Source organism: Heloderma suspectum, chromosome 1 (assembly GCF_057233095.1).
Source record: "Heloderma suspectum isolate Gila_16-S chromosome 1, 16-S_ref, whole genome shotgun sequence".
In the NCBI taxonomy this organism is placed as follows: Eukaryota; Metazoa; Chordata; class Lepidosauria; order Squamata; family Helodermatidae; genus Heloderma; species Heloderma suspectum.
Genome location: NC_139458.1, coordinates 32,896,927 through 32,915,611, shown reverse-complemented (window position 1 = coordinate 32,915,611; position 18,685 = coordinate 32,896,927). Strand labels below are relative to the sequence as shown.

At 41.3% G+C, this 18,685-nt stretch overlaps 1 protein-coding gene across 3 annotated transcripts in view; it reads left to right on the top strand.

The window, feature by feature from the left end:
• PPP4R4 (protein phosphatase 4 regulatory subunit 4) overlaps positions 1-18,685 on the top strand; it is a 158,215-nt gene that overhangs the window by 110,631 nt on the left and 28,899 nt on the right. For all 3 annotated transcript variants that reach the window (XM_084840025.1, XM_084840014.1, XM_084840035.1), the window contains exons 8-14: positions 1,417-1,538; positions 1,699-1,821; positions 3,793-3,962; positions 5,483-5,602; positions 12,667-12,744; positions 14,323-14,406; positions 16,471-16,653. In XM_084840025.1, coding sequence (XP_084696151.1) covers positions 1,417-1,538; positions 1,699-1,821; positions 3,793-3,962; positions 5,483-5,602; positions 12,667-12,744; positions 14,323-14,406; positions 16,471-16,653 — 880 coding nt within the window. The remainder of the gene's footprint in view (positions 1-1,416; positions 1,539-1,698; positions 1,822-3,792; positions 3,963-5,482; positions 5,603-12,666; positions 12,745-14,322; positions 14,407-16,470; positions 16,654-18,685) is intronic.

Genomic DNA, 18,685 nt, shown 5'->3' with positions numbered 1-18,685 from the left:
TTTCTCTTCCATCTCACCAATAATTTTTGCATCTCCCCATATATCTCCCTCACCCATGGGGAGATGTGCAAGCATTTAGATATTTTCAATGCACATTACATAAAGCATTGTTGGATTGGATAGGAATATATGGTCACTGAAGACTTAGGGACCAAAAATGTATCTGAAAATGACTAAATAGAAGTGTTCTTTATATGAAGCTGTGTGTGTTTAATCACCTCATCAGGTTTTTTTAAAACATAGCTGTCTTCCATTTTGAATCCCCTTTCTCTTGCTGTCCTGTGTGTTTATTTGGGCAGTATTCATGCCCCCTACTCATGACCATATGCTCCTTTAATTCTTTACTGACCTACCATCTGTTGGTTTTCTAATTTTTGTTTTCTCTTTCTCTCCTTTTGAGGCTCAGCTTTGATACCTCTTGTTTCCCTGTGATGTGGGGAAAACATTTTTATTTTTCCATGGAAATTCTTCCATTTCATAGGCTCATTAGTAACAATGAATTGCTGCCAAGCACAAATACAATATTAGGCAAATTGCAGGTTCAGGTTGTACATGAGTGTTTGTCAGCATATCATGCACAGTTCTTTGGGTTGCTAACCTTTATTAGTTTGTCAACAGTTTTCAGTACCTTTGTTTTTTCCTTACATTTAAATAATGTAAAGGAAGTGCATGCTATTGACCTGGCTTGCACATAACGGAGGCATTCAGTGGCAAATTGTGGGTTGAGCAATTACACATGGAGTTCCCTCACCTATGAGGGCTGAGCCATTCATTTCAGTAGAGGAAGCAGAGCTACATATAGACTCCTTTGTTCATGTGCTCTCTCTCTGGAAATGAACAGGGGTATCTCGCATGTGCAGCAGCCCCCTGTGTTCAGTGGACACAGTGCACACAGGATCTTGGATCAGGGTGAGAGGATGCAGCCCATGAAATATTAAGGGTGGAACCCCATTGAAAGCACTTAACTTGCTCAAGTTTCTCTAGGACAAGCACACTGGATATTCTCTGGATTGCATTGCACCCATGCTACCTTGTTCTTACAGACAAGTAAAACAAGGCCCTCCTTGTTTTGTTGCACCTGAACTGGCCCTTTCCAGTATTAATACCAGGCTAGATCCAGAGGAAGGTAGTCACAATGTAGTCCCATTGAAATCAGTGGTACTTAAGTTGGTCATGAGTAACTTGTTCCATTTGATTTCAATGGGGCCAAAGTGTGACTAAGTTCCTCTGGACCCCAGCCAATGTTTGTTTAAATAGGCTGATGCAGAGATTTTTCTATAAGCACAATATGCTTAAGGGAAATGCAAGCTTCTTGAAGTCCCCAGACTATTTCTGGAATGTCTATGTTTAGTACAATAGCTGGCATTTGTATCCCCCCGCCCCCAAATATTTTGAATTTTTTTTTTTTTTTTGTAGAACTGAGCTAACCAAAAATGTAGTGCTTCCTGAGCTGGTAGAATTAGCAAGAGATGAAGGCAGCAGTGTACGTCTTGCAGCTTTTGAGACCCTGGTTAATCTGCTGGAAATGTTTGATGCAGGTAAGGTTGGAACTGAGCTGCCTTGATCCTACTTCTGCAGCAGTTCTTCTGTGCATGGTTGTCACAACTATGTTTGTTTTCAATATGCTAATGCTCATATTTTGATTAAATATCATGAAGGGCTGCACTGTTCACCTTTCTAATCTTTTCTGTTTTTCAGATGATAGAAGTCAAACTGTTCTCCCATTAGTGAAATCATTCTGTGAAAAATCCTTCAAAGCAGATGAATCTATTCTGGTTTCATTATCTTTCCATTTAGGGAAACTTTGTAATGGACTATATGGTATGGCTGAAAGGTCCTTAACACTTTTTTTTTTTTAAGGGGTGCTGGCTTGTTTGTATTTGGGTTGGAATCTTTTAAATGCTGCAATCCTAAGCATGCTAGTTCCCACTGAAATAAATGGGACTTCACATCCAACTAAATACTATCAGGGAGAAAATCTTGTAAAATTAACTGTCCTAATTTGCTGTTGTTTTCCCCCAGAGAACACATGACACGATAGTTAGTCATTTATTTAAATTAATAGTCCACATTTGTCTCAAAAGCTTGGGGTCCATAACAATAGGATTAGAAAAGATATGATATATATGCTATTAAAATTCATGTAAAAATTAAATAACTAAAAACAAAACGAATGGACTACTCTCTAAGCTGTTCTTTTTGAATTCTTTTGTCTGATGGCAGCAGTCAAAGAGAAATGGAAAATGGAGCTATGTATTGTTACTGTTTGGAGTTAAGAGAATTTTGAGGTCAGTTCCTCTCATGGGAGGATTTTACTGATCTGAGCTGTAAATGCAAACCATCTTCTTTGAGCTGGCCAAAGGGATCCCTGCAAGGCCCAAAAGGTTTTAAGCAACAGTTAAATAGCCAAATGGGTGGCTAGTTAATTCATTAGTGCAGATTACCTATGGTCTGGTCTGAGCTTTTGGCGCTAAAATGTAGTTTTCAGTACAAATTGCCTTGTTTGAATGGTGCCTCCTCACAGGATGAGGACTCAGTGTACCAAAGTTCTTCCTGTCTTGGAATGTAAACTGTCAGAGAGCAATCCTATGCCCCCTAGACAGTGTCTGAGGGACATAAGATGCTTTGGTTTCCTGGATACAAGGTCAGAGACAGGGCTCCAACCTCGTAGCCAGGAAACCACACTCCAGCCCCCTTCCCCTCTCTGTGCTCGGTAAGTGGAGCACGGAGACGGGATGAGGGGCGTTCCTGGGGGTGGGGAGGGGAGGAGACCAGGGTGGTTGGCCTACACCTTTTCCTATCGCCACCCCAGCCTCTTTCCCTCCCCAGAGCCTCTACTAGATGGGTGAAATTGTCCATCTAGCTTAAAAGCAGTGCGGGAGACAGGACGTTCCTCCTGCTCTGCATAGGACACTTGTAAGCCTCTGAGCTCGGGGGTTTATGAGTACCCAGGGCAGACCTTCAGTGTGTTAAGCACTAGCTTAAGGCCTCAAACTACAGTCAGCAAAGGTTAGATTTAAGGTCTTGGCTAGAATGAACCAAAGACTTCTCCTACAATGTTCTCTCCCTGTGAGCTCCATGGTTGGTTAGTAGTTATTTGTTTCCAACATATTGCAGAAGCGCCCCAAAGCAGGAATTAATATATACTTCTAGCACTTAAAATCCTCAAAAGCTGGAGCAATCTCCTTGACCACTGTCTAAAGAAATATGGGGCTACAATCAGGTGCAGTTGTAATTATGCCTAGCTTTGTGTCTTAGAGAAATGTTTAAGTCACTGTTTGTAATGCGATAGGGAGGACTGATCTTTGCAGAGAGGAAAGAAAAGTCCAACTGCATTTGATCAAGACCTTTTGTATGCCTGAAGGTGTTTATTTGGTTGTGTCCCTTTTGTTTGCAAATGCTGTATTTCACAAATGCAGAGATATTATCCCTATGGGTAAATATTTAGTTCCTTCAAATACTTACTGCTTCTTTACACTGACATAGAATGTTACCTCAGGAGAGTTGTCACATAGGAATTGAATGAGTGAGTTGAACTGTGATTTCCGAAGCAAGGGTGTTAATTCTACGTTATGCAGTATATAAACCTCACAGCTATGTGTGGTGCTCTACGCAGAGTGACTTGCCCAATATGACACAGTGAATTTTGTAGCAGAGCAGAGATTTAAACCCAGGTCTCAACAGTCCTGAGTCTAACACTATCCATTACACTATCCAGGCTCTTCCGATAGGCTATTATTGCACCATTCTTTGAAAGTAAAATATTGAACTAGAATTTTATTTGTTTTGAAGGAATTTTTACACCAGAGCAGCATTTGCGATTCTTGGAATTCTATAAGAAGCTTTGCACACTGGGATTAGAGCAGGAAAATGGGCACAGTGACAACCAGGTACAACTCCAAACGCTAGAACAGGAAAAGAAGTACATTTCAGTGAGGAAGAACTGTGCTTACAATTTACCAGTGAGTGAACTATTTTACTTAAGTATCTATTTACAATTTGTGTACAATAGTATTTGTAAAACTACTACTGACTTTAAAGAGGTGGGATCTCCCCGGAGCACACTTTTTTCAAACCAGAAAGAGAACCGTGAGGCTAGTACAGCTGCATCCCTTACTGTGACAGTGACAGTGGCAGAGGGTGGGTTGGATAGGAGGAGCAGGGCTGGCACTCACCTGCTACTTTTCCACGATATTTGAGGGAGCACCTCTCCCTGTATACACCTACCCAAGTATGAAGTTCTGCCCGGGTTCCCCTCCTCTGCATCCCACTGTTGTGAGCGGCACATTACGTGGAGGTGCGAGAGAGGGCCTTCTCAGCTGTGGCGTGCCTGTTGTGGAACGACCTTCAGCTGGGGGCTTGGCTGGTGCCGACTTTGGCTTCATTCTGGTGCCAAATCAAGGCCTGGCTTTTTCACCCAAGCGTTTGGGTCTCAGTGACCATAGCTTGGTTTGACTTACCTTTGCTGATTGAATACTGGATTGTGGTGCTTTGTATGATTGTATGTTAAATTGTTTGTATTGATTGTACCTTGCCCTGGGATCTTTTGATATACAGTGGGTTATAAATATGGTAATTAATAAATAACGTTTGTTAATGTTAATAAAAGTAGTAAATTTATTTTACGTCCATTGTTGCTTCTCCCAAAGTTCTGCCTGTCACCATTTGAAAACAAATGGGAAGAGGGATTTCTCATACCCAGATCACACTAGACATTGATCAAGGAAGCCACTGGGATACCTGTAATGTTCTCTCAATACCAGATGATTGCTTCCATATGCGGCGGTAGCAACTACAACTCTGGGAGTAATTTAGCTCTGTGGCTGTGTTTCTGGCATTGCTGCTTTACTAATACGCCTTTATGATCATGACTGGTCATGGCAATATATAGAAAATAAGAGCCCTGCAGGATCAGACCAAGGGTCTGCCTAGTCCAGCATCCTGTTTTCCCACAGTGGACAGCCAAATGCCTCTGGGAACCCCACAAGCAGGGCATGAAGGCAATACCCTTCTCACGCTGTTGCTCTCCAGTAGCTGGTATCCAGTGGTATACTGCCTCTGAATGTGGAGGCTCCATAATAGCTACTTTGTCCTATACTCCATTACGTTGTCTAATCCACTTTTAAAATAGTCTATGCTTGTGGCCATCACTAGATCTTCTGGCAATGAATCCCATAGATTAATTATGCATTGTGTAAAGAAGAACTTTCTTTTGTATGTCCTGAATGTGCTGATAATCAGTTTAATTGGATGACTCCAAGCTTTAGTATTCTGAGAAAGACACTTTCTCTATACCACACATAATTTTATAAACCTCTGTGGAAATGTTCTTCCTTGCACCAGAGTAAAACGGCCCTTGCTTGAGCAAGACGTTTCACATATGCAAACAGCCTTATTGATGTTTCAGTTTGAGTATTAGAACTCTAGTTGCATAATATATGTACTAATCCTCATTAAATGCTGCACCGTTTTCTATTCATAGGCCATGATGGTTTTTGTGGATCCAAAAAACTTCAATTTGGAACTGTACTCTACATTCTTCTGTCTCTGCCATGACCCTGAAGTGCCAGTCCGACATACCATGGCTATTGGCTTCTATGAAGTAAGTCAAGGAATTACACACACCTTAGAGGAAATAACTTTGCTTAATTTTAACAAATGTTCTGTGTATAGAATCTCATTTGTGTGTTTACCTTTGACACCTCTGCAACATATTTCAAAGAACTATAATATTGTCTTGTGCAGCAATGCAGCAAAAGGAGAATTTAATCAAACTTCACTAGTGTGTATTCAGAGTAAGACAAACATTAAGGTCTGCTCAGATATTAAATGTATCCCATATAAACCAAGCATCCCATTAACTGCAGGATTTTAAACCATTCTACTTAAGGACACTAACCATATAGTCCTAAGAAGTAAATCCTATTGCACTTAACGGGGCTTCCTCCCTATTAAGTGTGTTTAAGATTGCAGCCTAATTCACCCCTGCACAGTTCCTCAGTTAAAGGGTTACATGTAAGACCCATTAATTTAATAGGGTTTAACCCTGCTTACCTATATACTGGATCACATGTTATGATGCTAACATACTTTATATTTAATAGTTTTCCAGTAATCTTCCACTAAAATCAATTCACTGCTGCGTTGCTTTATCAAAAATGACACTGGGCACAATCTAACGTATTTAAGTTTCTGCTAAATGCTCTCACTGAAGTTCGTGTGACTTATACATGATCAGCTTTGGCTGCTGTGTTAGCGGTTTGGGGTTGATTCATACTGCTACATTGGGGCTTGGTTTTTTTAAAAATATCCATAAAACCCAATTATGACTCATTATAAATAAATGAAGTGCATGAGGCCCTGAGCAGTTCATTGACAACATGAGTTGCGTTATCAGCGCTCTGGATTTTTCTCACATAGCTACTGCGTTTGTGGCAAACTGCTTCGAATTCGTACAATGACAATAATTAATCACCTGAAAGGTTCTTCATTAGGCTTAAAAAATAACAGTTCGGTTGTTCATGCGAGACATTCCTAGTTGAAGGAAGTTTGAGTTGACTGGAAGTGGCAGACAATAGATGGGGTATAATTTAATTTAAAAAATACAATATAATTTTTTGACTTTAGAGGAGGTCTTAAAAATTTACTTAAACGACAGTTCTGTTTCCTTTTCATCAGACTGAATAAAATACCATATTTGGGAGAGAAGGAACCAAACCAGAGGGAAAAGGAAATTAGACACAGGTGTGAGAGGAGGAATTCTTGGCAGTACTTTTGCCTGACATATGAGGGACAGCAGGACCTTGCATTTTAATTGGCCATTGGTGTACAATAATTTTACATACTCATCTGAATCACTTTTTATATGAATGAACAATTACCTGTTAGATCTTTAAAATGCAGTCTTCAGTGCATTGTATCACTTGCTACTTTTGTTTTCTAACACAGTAATCTACATATTTCTGTTACTGGATATATTTTAAATGGAATGCATTGTGCAGAGGACTACGAATTCCTCTTGCCTGTTTCATAATAAATAATCCCTTATGGAGTTTGTTCATAATCCCTTAAGGAGTTTGCCCTTAAGGAGTTTGTTTCATCCAGAGATCTAGAAAAAAAACAAACACTATTTCTGTGACACCATGATAACCAATCCATTTTATAGATGAAGATAAATATTAAGGGCAGTATCCAATGCAACACTACTGCTAACATAATATTGCACCAGCATGAACTATCTCTAATGCAACACCAGTAGCGCTTGGTGGCATGAAGGGTTTCCCTGTAAAATCCATCACGCCAGCAAGCGCTATTGGCATTGCACTACAGCTAGCACAGCATCATTTATACCAGCAGTAGTGTCATATTGGATACTGCTCTAAAATGGTGATCCTTAATTTTAAGATAGGATGCTGCAAACCAAGTCTACCCTATCTGAGACTGCCCCGTACTAATAGTCAGCATGAATTCACCATCAAAATAATATATAAATGTTGATAATAAATTTATAAAATAAAATAGAGAACTCACATGTTTACTAGCAAATAGGTGAACCTGTTACCTTTCTATGACAAATGTGCACATTGTAACATGTGGATTGGCATACTCGTGTCCTGAAGGAGTAATATTTTATTTGTTGATTTTTTGTTTTGTTTAGGTATTTCTAACTCACTTTTCAGTTTGAAAAACAAATTCCTCAACTGGATTACAAAAACTATAAAAACAAATTTAACAATACTTAAAACAAGAAAATAATTAACATCAGATTACAGCATTTTAAAAATCTAAAACACAGAGGCAAGAGAAGATCCACACTTAATAAAAACAGTGGAATAAAACCATTCAGTATAAAACCTTCAGTAACTTGTTGATAAAACAACATAAATGCTTGGCTAAATAAGAAAATATTGATCTGGTGCCTGAAACTTACAAGTGAGGGCACCAGCCTAGAAATCTCCCAGGGGAAGATGGGGTACTTCACTTGAAAAGCACTTCTCTCCAGGTACCACCTTTCATAGCTCTGAAGGAGAAATTTCATGAGTAATTTTCAATAGCAGCTCCACATACAAGATATTGCAGTAATCTAATCTAAATGTTAGCAGGCACAGGACAACCATGATTGGGGTATATTTCTGCCCAGGAGGATCTGCAGCTGGTGCACCAACTTTAACAGGTGAAAGGGGCCTCTGTACTGCGGATGCTACCTGTGCATTCCAAGGCTGGATCTAACAACCCCTTCAGATTGCAATGATGTTGTTCAGTCATTAAGTCTTGTCTGACTCTTTGTGACCCCTTGGACCATAGCACGCCAGGCCTTCCTGTCCTCTGCTCTCTCCCGGAGTGTGCTCAAGTTCATATTCATTGCATCGGTGATGCTATGTAGCCATCTCATCCTCTGCTGCCCCCTTCTCCTTTTGCCTTCAATCTTTCCCAGCATCAGGGTCTTTTCCAAGGAGTTTTCTCTTCGCATTGGTGGCCAAAATATTTGAGCTTCAGCTTCAGTATCTGTCCTTCCAATGAGCAGTCAGGTTTGATTTCCTTTAGGATTGATTGATTTGACCTCCTTGCAGTCCAGGGGACTCGTAAGAGTCTTCTCCAGCACCACAGTTCAAAGGCATCAATTCTTCAGCGCTCAGCCTTCCTTATAGTCCAGCTCTCACAGCCATACGTTGCTAATGGGAAAACCATAGCTTTGATTATATGAATCTTTGTCGGCAAGGTGATGTCTGCGCTTCTTACTATGCTGTCTAGGTTTGCCATAGCTTTCCTCCCAAAGATCAAGCGTCTTTTAATTTCATGGCTACAGTCACTGTCTGCGGTGATCTTGGAGCCCAAGAAAATAAAATCTGTCACTGCTTCCATATCTTCCCCTTCTATATGCCAGGAAGTGATGGGGCCAGATGCCATGATCTTAGTTTTTTTAATGTTGAGTTTCAAACCAGCTTTTGCACTCCCCACTTTCACCCTCAACAAGAGGCTCTTTAGATCCTCTTTGCTTTCTGCCATTAGGGTGGTATCGTCTGCGTATCTGAGGTTGTTGATAATTCTCCCGGCTATCTTAATTCCAACCTGTGATTCATCCAACCCGGCGTTTCTCATGATGTACTCTGCATATAAATTAAATAAGCAGGGCGACAATATACAGCCTTGTCGTACTCCTTTCCCAATTTGGAACCAATCAGTTGTTCCATGTCCAGTTCTTACTGTTGCTTCTTGACCCTCGTACAGGTTTCTCAGGAGACAGGTAAGGTGGTCTGGTACTCCCATCTCTTTAAGAATTTGCCACAGTTTGTTGCGATCCACACAATCAAAGGCTTTAGCATAGTCAATGACGCAGAAATAGACGTTTATCTGGAATTCTCTTGCTTTCTTCATGATCCAGCGAATGTTGGCGATTTGATCTCTAGTTCCTCTGCCTCTTCGAAACCCAGCTTGTACTTCCGGTAGTTCTCAGTTCACATACTGCTGAAGCCTAGCTTGTAGGATTTTGAGCATCACCTTGCTGGCATGTGAAATGAGTGCAATTGTGCAGTAGTTTGAACACTCTTTGGCGTTGCCCTTCTTTGGAATTGGAATGAAAACTGACCTTTTCCAGTCTTGTGGCCAGTGTTCAGTGTTCCAAATTTGCTGACATATTGAGTGCAGCACTTTAACAGCATCATCTTTAAGGATTTTAAATAGCTCAGCTGGAATACTGTCATCTCTGCTAACTTTGTTGTTAATAATGCTTCCTAAGGCCCACTTGACTTTACTCTGTAGGATGTCCGGCTCAAGTTCAGTGACCACACTATCATGGCTATCAGGGACATTAAGATCTTTCCTGCATAGTTCTTCTGTGTATTCTTTCCACCTCTTCTTAATCTCATCTGCTTCTCTTAGGTCCCTGCCTTCTTTGTCCTTTATCATGCCCATCTTTGCTCAAACAAAATGTTCCCTTGATATCTCCTATTTTCTTGAAAAGATCTCTAGTCTTTCCCATTCTATTGTTTTCCTCGATTTCTTTGCATTGTTCATTTAAGAAGGCCTTCTTGTCTCTCCTTGCTATTCTCTGAAAATCTGCATTCAGTTGGATATATCTTCCCCTTTCTCCTTTGCTTTTCGCTTCCCTTCTTTCATCAGCTACTTGTAAAGCCTCCTCAGATAGCCACTTTGCTTTCTTGCATTTCTTTTTCTTTGGGATGGATTTCGTTGCTGCCTCGCGAACAATGTTATGGACCTCCGTCCGTAGTTCCTCAGGCACTCTGTCTATCAGGTCTAATCCCTTAAATCTATTCGTCACCTCCACTGTATATTCATAAGGGATATGATTTAGGTCATACCTGAATGGTTTAGTGGTTTTCCCTACGTTCTGCAGTTTAAGCCGAAATTTTGCAAGAAGCAGCTCATGATCTGAGCCACAGTCAGCTCCAGGTCTTGTTTTTACTGACTGTATGGAGGTTCTCCATCTTTGGCTGCAAAGTACATAATCAGTCTGATTTCGATATTGACGATCTGGTGATGTCCATGTGTAGAGTCGCCTCTTGTGCTGTTGGAAAAGAGTGTTTTCTATGATCAGCGTGTTCTCTTGGCAAAACTCTATTAGCCTTTGTCCTGCTTCATTTTGTACACCAAGGTCATGCCTGCCTGTTATCCCAGTGATTTCTTGACTTCCTACTTTAGCATTCCAATCCCCTATGATGAAGGGGACATCTTTTTTTGGTGTTAGTTCTAGAAGGTGTTGTAGGTCTTCATAGAACCGATCAACCTCAGCTTCTTCGGCCTCAGTGGTTGGGGTATAGACTTGAATTACTGTGATGTTGAATGGTTTGCCTTGAATTCGTACTGAGATCATTCTGTCATTTTTGAGATTGTACCCCAGTACTGCTTTTCCCACCCTTTTGTTGACTATGAGTGCTACTCCATTTCTTCTAAGGGATTCTTGCCCACAGTAGTAGATATAATGGTCACCTGAATTAAATTCGCCCATGCTTGTCCATTTTAGTTCTCTGATTCCCAAGATGTCGATGTTCAATCTTGCCATCTCATGTTTGACCACCTCCAGCTTACCTTGATTCTTTGGTCTTACATTCCAGGTTCCTAAACAATATTGTTCTTTACAGCATCGGATTTTCTTTTCACCACCAGACACATCCACAGCTGAGTGTCCTTTCGGCTTTGGCCCAGCCACTTCACTCTTTCTGGTGCTACTTGGAATTTCCCTCTGCTCTTCCCCAGTAGTATATTGGACACCTTCCGACCTGAGGGGCTCATCTGCTGGCGTCATCTCTTTTAGCCTTGTGATACGTTCCATGGGGTTTTCTTGGCAAGAATACTGGAGTGGGTTGCCATTTCCTTCTCCAGCGGACCACATTTTGTCAAAACTCTCCACCAAGACCTGTCCGTCTTGGGTGGCCCTGCACGGCATAGCTTATGGCTTCACTGAGTTACGCAAGCACCTTCGCCACAACAAGGCAGTGATCCATGAAGGGGTCATATTGCAAAGCTGTTCCTTAATGGATGGGGAGGGGGTGCAATTCCATCTGAATAAGTTTGAATACCACCTCACCTGTCAATAGAACCACAGAACGTCCATCTTATCTGGATTGAGTTTCAGTTTATTAGCTTTCATCTAGTTAGTAATGAACAGGCACCTGTTCAGAACTTTCACCGCCTCACCTGAAATAGATAAAAAGGAAAGTAGAGCTAGGTATCATTAGCATACAGATGACACCTCATTCCATATGTCCCCCAGCAGTTTCATTTAGATGCTAAATTGCATGGTGGACACAATGGATCCCTGTGGAACCCCAGGGACCCCATAGCCAAATGCCATGGTGCAGAGTAACAATCCCCTGTCATCACCTTCTGGGAATGATGTGCCAGGAAGGAACAGAACAACAAAAGCATGGTTCTCCCTATACGCAGCCCAGACAGACGATACAGAAGGATAATCATGGTCAATGATATTGAATATGGCTGAGAGATTTAGGAGAATTAGTAGAGCCTCATTCCTCCTATTCTTCTCATAGTATAGGATATCCAACAGAGTGACCAAGGTAGTTTCTGTTCCAGACTTAGACCTGAAGCCTGATTGAAATGGATCAAAATAATTTGTACCCCAAAATGAAAGATTTGTGACTAGACGATAGCATAATCAAGAAGGTCCAAGAAAGTTTTCTTTGGGAGTCTGTGTACAATTGCCTCTTTCAAGGCAGCCAGGATCATTCCCTCCCTAAACAAAGCATTAATTACCTCCTGGACCCTGCCAGTCAACATTGGAGATGGTCTTCACTGTGGAGTGATATTAAGTACATATGACCAACTAGAAACTGATCAGCTATATGATTTAAGTTAATAGGAATTACATGGCAGAAGAATGCAAATGGCCTGGAAGATCTGTCAAAGGATATTTGGACTACAGAAACTAGCATAATGCCATGTTCATACCCAAGGGCACAGTTCCAAGGTGTGCAGCTACCAGGATGTTCTTTTTCTATGCTTCTAGCAACATGATGCTATATTGCAAGAAGTAAGGAAAGAGCATGACTCCACAGCCTTGAAATATGATTGTTGGGATTAGAAATCTAGACCTTTGTTTCCTTTTGGCTATTCAATCCTTCTTGAAAAATAAACATGACCAGATTGAAAGGTGTAATGTCTGTGTTTTGTTGCTTCTTTATTCTTCAGGTTGCTAAGCTTTTAAATACTGATGTGTATGTCACACATAAAGAACTGGTAGCCCTGTTACAAGATGAGTCACTAGAGGTAATAACCTATTTGTTGCTTACGTTAAGATCATGTGCAGTTATCCTAAATGATACTATAACAGGACAAAGTAAGAAACACTTGATGGGATGAATCATTATTTGTTTCATGGTCTAGTCATAAAGAACGCTGTAGGTGTTCAGTGTAGATTTATCTGGAAAGGATGACTGAAGTCTTTTTACTTAACCTCATATGACACCTTCCCAAGAGAGGCTGAAAAGGTGGAGCCAAATGAATTAGCATATGGTAGGCACCATTTTTTGGGAGGGAGAAGAACCACTCAGAGAGGAGTAATGAGTGGATTGGCCTCAAACTAGAGTGGGGTCAGTCTTGGATTCATTGTCTTTCAATGCCTTTATTAATGAGTTCGTTTTGAAGTCACAAAGCAAAGAAGGTTTGCAAATATTTTATAGGATAGGCTAAGAAATGATGTTTAAAATTCATCATGTAATATCTCTCTACTTAGCACTAATAAGATCTTATTTGGAGTGTTCAATTTTGTCACAGAAATTACACTGGTAAATCAAAGTATGACGTGGGGCTGTAGATGGCAAGTTATAAAAGGAAAAACCTGAAGGGACTGGGCATGTTTAGACTTGAAAAAAGATTATAAAGGAGATATACTGATGGTTTCTCACTATTTTAAAAGATGCTGGAAAGAAGAGAAATCACAGAGCTGGAGCGCTATCACATCCCCTCTTAGTTGTCTCTTCTCCAGTGACTATCAGAATTAGGAGTAGATTTAATTTCATTTATTGCATTTCTATACCACCCAATAGCCAAAGCTCTCTGGATGGTTTACAGAGATTAAAAGCCTTAAAAATGCAATATTGTACATAACATAAAAACTGTTTACATACAAACATATGATCAGACAGCACACACACTAACCTATTAAGCATGCAAAAAGACTAAGTGCAGTAACTGAGCTGAAGAAGTTGCTGTGTGTGGTTAATTATTCTCCTTCCTTGGAGGATTTTCCAAGGAAGGTAGATCAGAATCATTGCTAGATAAGGCATTCTGCACAACTGGTGAGGAAGTTCACTACCTGGAATTGCTAAGGAGCAATTTAGGGAGAACGGGAATTCCTGCTCCTTCCAGAAAGAAGCAAGAATTGCCTCAGCACCATGCAAGGAAGCCTTTGCTAACTGGAAATATACCTTTGTTTATGCCAGCAGTGTGCACCAAAGCCAGCTATCCTGTCAATGACTTGCATGGTACTAACTGAGGTAGTTCTATCACCACCACTGTCTCCTGGCACTTAGAGGTAAAGGTGGGAATTCTCCCCCCATCCTGCCCTCTTGTTTGTAGTGGCTGACAGTTCCAAGTAGTGAACTGCTTCACAAGCCACCACTGATCCTGCCTTTCAGAAGAGAGTTAGATTAGGTTGCTTTCCTAATTCTATGGTTCTGTTGAGAAGTCTACATTAAAGGGGAGAGAGAGAGAGAGACAGAGAGAGAGAGAGAGAGATGTAAAGAGCATGACTGTTAGTTGATGATATATATTTGTCATATTAGTGTAAGAAGAGTATTGGAGTGGGTATTGGAAGTGTGACTGATCCATCATTTCTTTAACTAGGTGTTAGATGCATTAATAGGTCACCTTCCTGAAATCCTTGAACTGTTGTCTACTGGAGGAGAAAGCAGTGGATCGGAGAGTAAGGTAAGGCAGTTGAACATGGTAGCAGAATCCTATTCTGAGTGGCAAAAGGGTTTCCTAACCACACACCCACTTCTCTTGTCCTTCTGACTACCAGCACCTAGTACCTTGCGATCCAAAAAATAAATATTAAGTAGGATTACTTCTGGTGCTCAAGAGACATGGCCGAAGTATCAAACCTACATCATCTAAACTGTTTTGGAGATAACAAGGTGTTAAGAATTTGGTTGACATCCAGATAGTCCCATGTGAGTGCCTAAGGCACTTACGCACACACAGGAGGGGTTGCTGATTTTCCTTTTCAACTGCAGCCCCTTGCTCTACAGCTACTGTGAATATTGTGGTGTGTTTGGGAGCCCCAGTGAATGTTAAGAACACATGTGGCAGGGTGAGTGTACTTTATTTGTGTAAATACAAAACATGTTGGTTTGCTATTTTAAACCCAACCAGTGAAACTGCTGGGTTAGGCCATTTTGAGAAAGTATAGAAGTGGAGCTGTAATCCCTATAGTTACACCCTCTGTTGGAATGGGAGAAAGTGGATTACTTTTTTTACCATGTGTAATATTTTGTTTATTGTAATAAGCAACATAACATCTTAGTTACAGAGTGACACTGGTCTTTTGGTCTGAGCAGACTTGGGCAGGCCAGTATATGTTTGGGAAGAACAAAGAGAGGAGTAGACACCTGTGCACTATCTCTCCTTCCTTCAGCCTGGACTATGCTGGTGGTTTGTCTGCAGTCCTTTCATATCTAAAGGTTCTATTTGTGATTGTCAGATCTGTTAATGGGAAGGTGATCTCATCCAGGAAGAACACTCTAATTTGGCATGTATAACCAAGACTTGGGTGGGTGAGCAGGGAGGAGTTAGTCTCTCTCAGTCGTGCCTGCTGGGATATTTAGTTCAGCACCAAAGTAGACTTGATGCTGGGGTGGGGGTGGAGAGTTACTGTGGTGTATAGGAATTTCATCTCTCTGTCCAGGCTCTCTGTCCATCTGATGGTCCTGGATGGGCTTACACAGCCTCTAAAGGTCCAAATTCACAGCTTGGGGGTTCTCTTATGCTTGTCACCATCTGTAGAATTGCAGGTGGTGTTGGTGACCAGGAATGACTTCTACCAGCTTAGATGCCATTACACATCCAAACTTGACTAGTGAAATGGACTTTATATGGGGCTGCCCCTGGAGACAGTTCAGAAACTTCAATTGGTACAAAATGTGAGTGCCTTGATGTTGGTGGGGCTAGGAGGTGGGGACACGTAACACCGACTTTGCATCAGTTGCAACTGGCTACAGTACATTTCTAGGCCTAATTCAAAGTGCTGGGGTTAACTTTTAAAGCCCTAAATAGTTTGGGTCCCGGTTATCTCAAGGACCATGGTCATCTATATGATCCCACCAATATCCCTCTGATCCTGCTTGTTTGTCTAGCAGTAAGATCAGTTGGTGGGCACGAGGAACAGCCTTCTCAGTGGTGGCCCCACAGTTATGGATCTCTCCCCTGACTGAGCTATGCATGGCCCCTATTGTTCAGGCCTTAAAAATTTTATCTGTTCCAGGCTGCCTCTCTCTAATCATTGTATTTGTACGGTGTATTGTACTGCTCAGGCTCTGAACTGTCTTAAGGAATGTTTACAACATAGTTGAGGCCTATGCCTCCAAGCTTCTACCTTATAATTATTACATTATGATTTGGTGATTAATGGGCAGTATCCAATTCTGCCCGAGCTTGCACCATGGGGATTTAGCATTTTGGATAGGGACCGGAAACACTCGTTTCTGGAACGGGGAAGGTCAGTGGAGCTTGCATAACAGAGCTCTGCCAACCTGTCCCAATCCGGAAACCAGATTTCTGCTTGTTTGGGGGCTTGCCTTATGAAGTGCTAACTCACCATTGCGTAAGCAGAATTGGTGGGAGCATTGTGGCCCCGTTGGATACTGCCCAATCTGACTTCATATATTCTGTTTTGATTGTGTACACCACCTTGTGAGGGATAGCTCCTAAAGGGCAGCCTAAAAATACTGTGAATAAATAAATAATAAATAATAAGTATTTCTTTTTCTTTAGTTATTGAATTTCCCAGAGTTGATTCCAGCATTAACAAGAGCGGAACAGAGAGCAGCAACCTCTTTAAAATGGAGGACTCATGAGAAGTTACTACAAAAATATGCCTGCCTGCCTCATGTCATCTCAAGTGATCAAATTTATTATCGCTTTTTGCACAGAATGTTGACAATCATTATGACAAATGTGAGTTACCAGTGATCCTTCTCTCACACACACTTACTGTTTTGCATTTCCTTCTCAAGTATCATAGGCTGTATTTTAAATTCCCCTTTTCTGTCAGGTCACTGCAAAGCCTAGTTTCCCTTGAGGGGGAAAGTCTGTGTCCGCACTTCAGTCTGAAGGTGTGGGCTCACAAGATGGAGTGTTCCTCCATACCATAAAAATACATCCCTGCATATAGGAAATAAGTATATCAGTGAGAAGGTTAGGCTAGAATACTTTCCTTTAATATGCCTATTTCTGTGTACAGGCAATATTTTGTATAGAGGAACATTCAGTTATGTATTCATACTGGCCAGTGAGATCACATGACGCCAGTACTTTTCCAGCTGCATTGTCCAGCTGGCTGCCAGTCCATGTCTGGGCCCAATTTAGAGTGCTGGCATTAACATTCAAAGACCTAAATGGCTTGGGGCCAGGTTATCTGAAGGATTGCCTCCTCCCATATGTACCTGCCCAGTCCCTGAGATAATCTTCATGGGTTCTTCTCTGTGAGCCCCTGCCAAAGGAAGTGAAATGGGTGGCTACCAGGAAGAGGGCCTTTTCTGCTGTGGCACCCTGGCTGTGGAATGAGCTCCCTAGAGAGGTTTGCCTGGCGCCTACATTGTACTCCTTTCAGCGCCTTTTTATTTTCCCAGAATTTTAGCATTCTAGTCTTTTAGCTCTGCTGTTTTAAATCTGTATTTTAAATCTCTGCATTGCTGCTGGGTTTTATTCTGGTTATACTTTTATACTGTAGTTTTAAGCTTTCATAGTTTATATTGTTTTATGCTGTACCTTGTGGCTTTAATTTTTGTGAACCACCCAGAGAGTTTTGGGTATTGGGCGGTATAAAAATGAATGAATGAATGAATGAATGAATGAATGTAAGTCGCCACCTGCATTCTAAAGTGTTATGCCCAGACACAGGTTCATTACCTCACTGAGACCTAAGGCCAAGTGTACTGCTTGTATTTGGGTTGGCTTTGGAACTAGTGAACAAAGACCATCTATGTTCACTGGAAGAGGAGTAGGGTTGAATTGCTTGTTCTCACCTAGGTCTGATGAAATAGATTGCTCATTCAGGATTTATCTTCTGCTGCAAACATGGCAACAATTAAAGGATGAGGGAAAAGAGGCTGTAATTTAGCCCAGCCAAGATGGAGGTTCTGGGGTTAGAAAGTCAGTTAATTTGGATAATGGTATAGATCTGGTCTTGGATGGGGTTGTGCTTGAAGGATCAGGTGCACAGCCTGGGGGTGCTTCTGGAGTCATCCCTCTTGGTGGTGGTGGCCAGGGACCCTTTGTGTAAGCTCAGGCTGGTTTGCCAGTTGTGACCCCATCCAGAGCAGCCAGATCTAGTCAGTTATCCACATGCTAGTCACCTCCAAACTATATTACTATAATGTGCTTTACATGGGGCTGCCTCTAAAAATGGTTCAGAAGCTTCAGCTAGTGCAAAATGCAGCCCCGTGGATGCTGGTGGGGGCTTGGAAATCTGAACATATTACAGCAATTTTGTGTCAACTTCACTTGCACCTGTACACTTGGAACCCAGTTCAAAGTGCGGTTATTAACATTAGGTGCCCTAAATGGGTTGGGTTTGGAATATATAAAGGGCTGTGTTCACCCCGTGACTCTGCCCTCATGCTGAGATCTGCTTCAGAGCCCCTGCTTGTGTCTTCACATGTAAGATCAGTTAGATTATCAAGCACATGGGACAGGGCCTTTTTTGTGGTGGCTCCTGTGCTTTGGAATGCCCTCCCAATGGAGTTGTGCCTTTCCTCCACTTCTCAGTCATTTAAACAAGCCTTAAAAACCTTTCTTTTCAAGTCTGCTTTTGACTAACCTTCAAATAGCTCATATTTATTATTTATTACTTTTCTATACTGCCCATTACCCGTATATGGGCGGTTTATAAGACAAAGCTAAAACTATAAAGTGCAATAACATAGTAAAACATAATATAAAACCATAAGTTTAAAACAGAATAAAGCCAAAGTAGTAATCAAGATAA